This window comes from Euprymna scolopes, chromosome 46, assembly GCF_053919585.1.
Source record: "Euprymna scolopes isolate OS-2025 chromosome 46, ASM5391958v1, whole genome shotgun sequence".
In the NCBI taxonomy this organism is placed as follows: domain Eukaryota; kingdom Metazoa; phylum Mollusca; class Cephalopoda; order Sepiida; family Sepiolidae; genus Euprymna; species Euprymna scolopes.
Genome location: NC_136527.1, coordinates 659,697 through 668,443, shown reverse-complemented (window position 1 = coordinate 668,443; position 8,747 = coordinate 659,697). Strand labels below are relative to the sequence as shown.

Sequence of the window (8,747 nt, the reverse complement as noted above, 5' to 3'; positions counted from 1 at the left end):
TATATATATATATATATATATATATATATATATATATATATATATATATATATATAATAAATCCGGGTCCATTTCGTTTTTTTTTATTTTTTTTAATAAATCCGAGTCTATTTCGTTCTTTTTTTTTTTTTTTAATAAATCCCTATCCATTCCGTTTTTTTTTTTTTAAATAAATCTCAGTCCATTCCGCTTATTTTGTTTTGTTTCTTTTTTTAATAAATCCCTGTCCATTCCGGGTTTTTTTTTAAAATAAATCCGGGTCCATTTCGTTTTTTTTTTCTTTGTTTCTTTTTTAATAAATCCGGGTCCATTTCGTTTTTTTTTTCTTTGTTTCTTTTTTAATAAATCCGGGTCCATTTCGTTTTTTTTTTTTTTTTTTCTTGTTTCTTTTTTAATAAATCCGGGTCCATTTCGTTTTTTTTTGTTTCTTTTTTAATAAATCCGGGTCCATTTCGTTTTTTTTTTTTTGTTTCTTTTTTAATAAATCCGGGTCCATTTCGTTTTTTTTTTTTTGTTTCTTTTTTAATAAATCCGGGTCCATTTGGTTTTTTTTTTTTTTTGTTTCTTTTTTAATAAATCCGGGTCCATTTCGTTTTTTTTTTGTTTGTTTCTTTTTTAATAAATCCGGGTCCATTTCGTTTTTTCTTTGTTTCTTTTTTAATAAATCCGGGTCCATTTCGTTTTGTTTTTTATTTTGTTGTTTTTTTGTTTGTTTGTTTGTTTTTTTTTTTAATAAATCTGGGTCCATTCCGTTTTTATGATGATTGTATATTTTTGATATGATGATTAATAATTATTTCGAATTATTTGGACTATTATTCTCATCTTGGTTGTTTTTTTGTTTTGTTTTTTTTCCACAAAAAAGAAGGAAAGTTAAACTTATTTTCTCTTATCGCTAAAACAACCCCACCCCCATGATTAACCTTTATCTTTTGATGCTCGGTTCAATATTTTCTGATTTTTTTTTTTTTTTTTTTTTTTTGCCACAGATCATCCTTAGTGAACACGAGAAGCCAGTACATGCGATCGCTGTTCATCCATTCATGTAAGTTAAAAAAAAATTTCATTTTCATTTCCTATTTCGGTTGTTTTCCGCAATCTTCAAGTTGGGTTAGCAGTAGAACAAATACAGGGCGGAACGATAAAATTGTCGCCCTAGAAAAGACAACATGATTCCATTTCCGTTTGATGAAAACCAGTTTTCTTTTCTTTTTTTTGTTGTTGTTGTTGCAGACCATCTGCTAGTTGGTCAGTTGTGTACAAATCCCAAGAGCTTTAGGATCTTTCCATCATGTCTGAAAGTGACACGATGTTCACTGTACAACTCATTATCTCTACCAATTCAAGTTATGACAACAGGACCATTGCCAGCACCCTCAAAATGCATCGTTGGATTACCACAAATAACAAGAGTGATGAAAACAAAGTTTTCGACCAGGGTTATGATCTTTGGTGTGATTTCAAGTGAGATTTCAAGATTTCAAGTTTCATATGTCACCTCATATCTTCAAAGTCGGCTTGAAAATCAACACCAAAGCGTACCTGGATGTGCTGAAGAGTGTTGTGATTCCCTAGTGCAATCAGTGGTTGCTGCCAGACCCTGGGTGTGGCAGCAGGACTCGACGCTGAAAGTGACACAATGTTCACTGTACAACTCATTATCTCTACCAATCCAAGTTATGACAACAGGACCATTGCCAGCACCCTCAAAATGCATCGTTGGATTACCACAAATAACAGAGACGTGCCCAGAGTGATGAAAACAAAGTTTTCGGCCAGGGTTATGATCTTTGGTGTGGTTTCAAGTGAGGGCCACATCATGTCACCTCATATCTTCAAAGTCGGCTTGAAAATCAACACCAAAGCATACCTGGATGTGCTGAAGAGCGTGGTGATTCCCTAGTGCAATCAGTGGTTGCTGCCAGACCCTGGGTGTGGCAGCAGGACTCGACGCTGGCCCAGAAGTCCAAAGGAACCCGGGCTTGGCTTCAAAAGGAGTGCTCCGGCTTTGTACCCTTCTTTCACTGCTTCCTCTCCTCCATCGACCTGAACATGCTGGACTACTTCGTTTGGTCATACGTAGAGAACATCACCAACATGACCTCCCAAAACATCAAAGCCATCCTGATTGCTGCCATCCACTGAGTATTCGCTGAGCTACCACCAGCATTTGTGGAAAAGGAATGCTCCCACAAGTCCAAAGAGACCCAAGCTTTGACTTTGTACCTTTCTCTCACTGAACCTCCCTCCTCCCCCAATTTGAACTCGCTGGGCTACTTTGTTTAGTCATATGTCGAGAACATCACCAACATGACCTCTGACAACACTAAAGTCAGCTTGATCACCGCTAACTGCCAACTATTCGACGAGCTCTCGCTGGCACTTGTGGAAAAGGCATGCTCCCAGACCAGTATCGAGGTGGTGATTGAGGCTGAAGGCGGCTACATTGAATGTATGTCAGCTTTGCTCCATAATCGTTACCTGAATTGATTTTTTCAATAAAAGTTTTAAAATAAAGCTTTCTTTAGGACAACAACTTTTTCATTCCACCTTGTAATAACAAAGTGCGGCAGAAACATCTCCCACATTTTAACCTTTCAACTATATGTCTCTAATGAACTCATGCAAGCGTCAATGATGTTTTCATTTAGCTAATTTGGGTAGTAAGCTTGTTAAGATGTGGCAACAGTACTCCATTTTAGGGTGTACCAGGCTCTTTTGCAGATAGAGGATTGCATCGACAATGAAATAACTACTGGAGTAGAAGAAAATCCAACCATTTTTCCAGCAAGGTTGGCAACAGATTTGATGTGTCACGTGTTGATGGTGCACACATGCACACATGACAGCTGGTTGTCAAAATGCACTGAATAATTGGGGTCAAGCTGTCAAAACTGATGTCGCGGTGATGAAAGATAATATATTTGATGTTTACAGCTGCTGAAGTTAGTGCGCCTGTAGAGAGCAGGTTACATATGTAGCCCAGAGAAAAAGCAAAAGAGGAGAGAAGCAAACAGCCAGCATGCAAAGCAACATTAGATGAGTTTCTGGTTTGATCCACCCACCCTTCTGTCCATCCTCTCCATCTCTAGCTTGGCACACGCACACAAGGCAATGAAGAAAAAGCAAATAATATTTTTTATATTTTTATACAAAAATGAAGTTTGTGTTACAAGTTTTTCTGGCTGACAAAAAATTGACCAGCGTGCATGCGACTGCACCACAGATATACGTGTTCATTTTAAGATCAGGAGTGAAAATCAGTCCCAGAAGCTCGTCAAGACATGGTTCAGTAATAATAAATATGAAATCTGCATGAATTAAATTATATTTAAGCATATTTTACAGCCGGGCAAGGTCAGGACCCTCCCCCCACTAGTTTAATATATATAAAAAGCTATATGTCTGTATGTCTGTTTGTGTTCATATTGGAATTACAATATATATATATATATATCTAATGTATAAACGGTTATATGTATGCCGTCGGTCGGTCTGTCTGTCTGTCAGTCTCTATATTTTCAAACTCTATCTTCTCCGAAACTAAAAGGTTGGCAACAGATTTGATGTGTTGCGTGTTGATGGTGCACACATGCACACATGTCAAAATGCACTGAATAATTGGGGTCAAGCTGTCAAAACTGATGTCACGGTGATGAGAGGTAATGTATTTGACGTTTACAGCTGCTGAAGTTAGTGCACCTGTAGAGAGCAGGTCGCATATGTAGCCCAGAGAAAAAGCAAAAGGTCTGTCTGTCTGCCTCTATATTTTCAAACTCTATCTTCTCTGAAACTAAAAGTCACAGAGCAGCACCAGGGACTCAAATGATTTGATTTTTTATGGATCATTCTTTTATGGGTCTTTAGCCGGTTAAAATAGTTTTTAAGGGGTCAAAAAATGGGTCAAAATTGTAAAAATCGTTAAACATTTTGTATGTTCATCTTAGTTTGTTTTTAGTTATTTTGACTTTTTAATCAGTTCGTGTGCATGTCGGCCCTGTCGGTGGAGCATTAGAATATGCCGACTGCACCCCCTGCAGAGGGTAAAAGTCCCTCAATGGGGGTCCTGGATATGACCTTAAACTATATCCAGTGCTGAGGGCCCCAGCTTGTGGGTTTTGGGGAGTGTGGAGCCACCCCTTAATTGCCATTGCTCCCAGGTCCACTCTGAACCGGAGTGGTAGTACCTGTTAGGGTCCCAACTATGGGTTAAATAGAAACCGACGTGAAAACAAATATATTCTATTAAAAAAAAAATTTCTTCAAATTCTTTGGATTCGGCATTAAATAACCTGAAAAGGGTTGATATGCTGTAAGACAAAAACAACCAACATCGTGTGCATGTCACGTTGGTACAGTGGTAACGTCACCAGCTTTGAATGCTAAAGTTTTTCTTTTTGTTTTGATTCTAGCTGATTGCATTCAAATATTTTTTTTATTTTTAAAATCATAACCCTATAATAATATGTACGACATCTGGGCAAATTGAAATATCATATTTAAGCATATTTTACAACCGGGCAAAGCCGGGTGCCCCCCCACTCCCACCCCACTAGTACTGAATAAATACATTCTGTTACGTGTTAACGGTGTGTGCAGAATATGAATGTGTTATATCGTAGATTATATGAATAATAAGTCGTTACTGGGGTTGTACAGAAAGGGTTTATTTAGGTAAAAAGGTACACACATTTCTAAGCGTCCATTGACAGCTTAGTACTAAATTCTGTCTCCCACGTGAGGAGAGTTTGCTTGTCTTTTTATAGACGTAACAGTCCATTCATTTGAGAGGTGTTGGATCAGTCCATTATATCAGAATTATATCAGAGATTTAAATCAACCGTCTCCTGATGGCTTGTCCAATCACAAGCCAGCTCTCAATCACGTGACCGAGTACATACAAGGCGAAATCGGCAGCTGTTCCTTCTCTTTCTCCCTCGCTTTCACTGGCAGCAGACATTCACCTGGGCCTTTGGCCGACATATAGGTACAATATACAGAATTTGCCAGCACTCTCAAAATGCATTGTTGGATTACCACAAATAACAGAGACATGCCCAGGGTGATAAAAACAAAATTTCCGGCCAGGGTGATGGTGTTTGGTGTAGTTTCAAGTGAGGGCCACATCATGTCTTCAAAGTTGGCTTGAAAATCAACACCAAAGTGTACCTGGATGTGCTGAAGAGTGTGGGAGTCCCTGGTGCAATCAGGTGGCAGCTGGCAGACCCTGGGTGTGGCAGCACGACTCAGCGCTGGCCCACAAGTCCAAAGGGACCCAGACTTTGTACCCTTCTCTTACTGCCTTCTCTCCTCCATCGACCTGAACACACTGAACTACTTCTTTTGAGAACATCACCAACATGACCTCCCACAATACCAAAACCAGTAACATGAGTACCGGAAACCAACATGGCTATTGTACAAAACTTGCTTCCACTTGCGCTTCACACATGTATATATTATTGGTACTAGTGCAGAGAGTGATCCGGACATAAATAATAACGTTATTATTTAAAAAGCCATTCTTAACATGGGGAGGGGAGGGTGTTTTGTACCTATTCTATACAATTGAATACCTTACAATTGAATAAAAAAAACATATCATAAAACTTTAATTAAACTTGAAAATACGATTTAAAAAATAGCGCGGATCACTCTCTGCACTAGAACCAAATATTATTTAGTTGGAATTCATTATTAAGATGAGAATTATTCATTAATTTTTATTGTCGACTATTATTCCCATCTTTTTCTTAGTTGTTTCACAACGTTTCGGCCAACTATTCCCCTGACCTTCGTCAGGTGGTAACTGCGACGGGATAGGAACTCTGAATCTCCTAACGGTAATCGTGAAGAAAGAGAGAGCCTGTTTCCTCCGTTTGACTATAGGTGGCGTTACTGTCTGTCCACCCAGTTATGGAAGCACAAAATGTATATAATGGCATCCTTGAAATAAAAATAAATGTTTTTGTTATATTTAAATTTTAAACATGTTTTTTTTTTTGCAAACATAGTTAAATTTTTTTTTTTCAAACATATTTACGTTTTTTTTTGTTTTTGCAAACATTTTTAAGTTTTATTTTTCCAGATATTTACGTTTTTTTTTCTTTACGTTTTTTTTTTGTAAGCATAAAGTAAATGTTTTTGCTATATCTTTCTTTTAAACATAAACGTTTTTCCGCGAGTATTTTTTACGCTTTTATAATTAAAAAAAAATCAACGTTTTTTCTTTGATCTTTTTTTTATGGACCCCCCTTTTTTCTTAATTTTTCTGAAATTATTTTACCTTTTCCGCGAGTATTTATATATATATATATATATATATATATATATATATATATATATATATATATATATATATATATATTTGAAAAAGGATATTGTAAAACCTGAATCTTACTTGAAACTACTATTAAAAAATAGCGCGGTACAATAAGTGCATAAGCAAACTTTTCAAAAAGAAAAATATTTTAAAAAATATTTAGTTTATGCTTGCAAAAAAAAAAAACGTAAAAACAAAATAAACGTAAATGTTTGAAAATAAACAAGTAACTAAACGTAAATGTTTGGAAAAATAAGACTTAAATATGTTTGCAAAAACAAAAAAAAAACGTAAATATGTCTGAAAAAACAAAAAAACAAACTTAAATATGTTTGCAAAAAAAACCAAAAAAAAACATGTTTAAAATTTAAATATAACAAAAACATTTATTTTTATTTCAAGAGTGCCATTATATACATTTTGTGCTTCCGTAACTGGGTGGACCGACAGTAACGCCACCTATAATCAAACGGAGGAAACAGGCTCTCTCTTTCTTCACGATTACCCTCCTGACTGCATCTGGGGCCCTTGGCGCAGTGGATAGAGACGTTTGATCTCTACGATTCCAGGTGAGAATTATCTGAAGATAGTGATTTCAATCCTACCCAAAGCCGGTCAGAAGCTTACTTGGCCAAAACATGGTTAGACGACAACAACTATGGAAGGCAGTAATTGCAGTCAGGAGATTCAGAGTTCATATGCCGTCACGGTTACCACCTGACGAAGGCCAGGGGAATAGTTGGCCGAAACGTCGTAAAAAGAAAAAAATTCATACATGTACTCTTTCCTACCATGAGACACTACTATTGGACGCACACTCCTACAACAAGTAAACACATTAAACACTTTTTTTTTTTACAAGGTGGTCACCACTTATCAAGGCCCGGAAGCCACTCAGGGATAAGGGTTATTGCAAGTACAGTACGTTAGTGTGGAGATTTAATGAAGTGTTTACTTAAGAGGGCGGTTCATTAGGAATTTGTTAACGTTGGACTTGAAGACATCCAAGTTGTAGTCAGGTGGGAAGCAGGCAGACGGAACAGAGTTCCACAGGCGTGCAGTTCTAAGAAAGAAGCTTTGTTCATGGAATCTACGTTTTGATTTAGGCACAGATAAAGAGTGGGGGAAATTTTTCACAGTGGATTCAGCTAGACGGGTGTTTTTCGTGAAGGATTGGCAGGGGGGACCAGAGATTGGAGTTCAGACGAGCAACTGCCATGGAAATAACGATAAAACAAGGATAGGCTCGCAACGTCTCTTCTGTGGGAGAGAGGTTGCAGGGTAGAGAAAAGGGCATCCCCCACTAAGCCACGAAGTCTATTTTGTACTCTGTCAAGGCAGGATAGGCTGTTTTTAGCAGCTCCTGCCCAGATATGGCAACAGTATTCCATCCTTGGACGTACTTGGCTTTTATATAGATAGAGAATTGCATCAGTATTGAGATATCTTCTGGAGCGGTAGAAGGATCCCACCATCTTTCCAGCGACCTTGGCAACAGACTTGATGTAGGTGTTCCATTTCAGATCAGGAGTGAAGGTCAAGCCCAGAAGCTTGTCAAAACATGTTTATCCCTAAATGTGCATCTAATCGATATCATAATACTTGTTGGATATCTAATCTACATCCCCACATCAGAAACTCTTTTCGCTACTACTATAAATACAAGCGTGCATGAACACTGAACTCAGCTGCTTACCCGTTTCTCTCTTGTACACACTACTAACGAAGATGACAAAAAAAGTTGCTTTTGAATATAAAATAAAACTCCATTTCGTTGACTCATATTCTTTGATTTAGCCTTCGGTGATCCAGCGGGAACCGGTGTGTCAAACGTGATTATACCATACATAATAAGGATTAGTCACTACAATACCACATTTACTCTAGAAGTTTTCTCAGAAACTACAGGACTGATCTGGCTGAAATTTTGCATAGTCCCTTGTTATGATTAGGTGCAGCGAATTAAGTGTTATGGTCTCCATTTGAATCATAGTTAGGAATTATTAAGAATTAGTCACAATACCACACTTACTCTAGAAGTTTTATCGGAAACTACTGGTCCGATCTGGTTGAAATTTTGTATGAACCCTTGCTATGATAAGGCGGAACAAATTAAGTGTTATACTGTCTGTTTGAATCATAGTAAGAAATTAATAAGGATTAGTTACCACTATACCACATTTACTGGAAACTACTGGACCGATCTAGTTGAAATTTTATATGGACCTTTGTTATGATAAGGTACAGCGAATTAAGTATTATGATATCGATTAGATGCACATTTAGGGATAAACAGGGATTGAGAGAGATTAGTATTTAATGCAAAAATGAACATAAATTTTACCAAATATTCAATCATCAATTTGAGATGAAACACTCATTCGAAGTCAACAGGTTATAACTTTTGCCATTTTTAACTAGTAAA

At 37.1% G+C, this 8,747-nt stretch overlaps 1 protein-coding gene across 1 annotated transcript in view; it reads left to right on the top strand.

Moving 5' to 3' along the window:
* LOC145270880 (cilia- and flagella-associated protein 251-like) overlaps window positions 1-8,747 on the top strand; it is a 185,684-nt gene that overhangs the window by 103,917 nt on the left and 73,020 nt on the right. Inside the window, exon 12 of the mRNA XM_080126434.1 lies at window positions 990-1,045. Within this exon, the coding sequence (XP_079982560.1) occupies window positions 990-1,045 (56 nt within the window). The remainder of the gene's footprint in view (window positions 1-989; window positions 1,046-8,747) is intronic.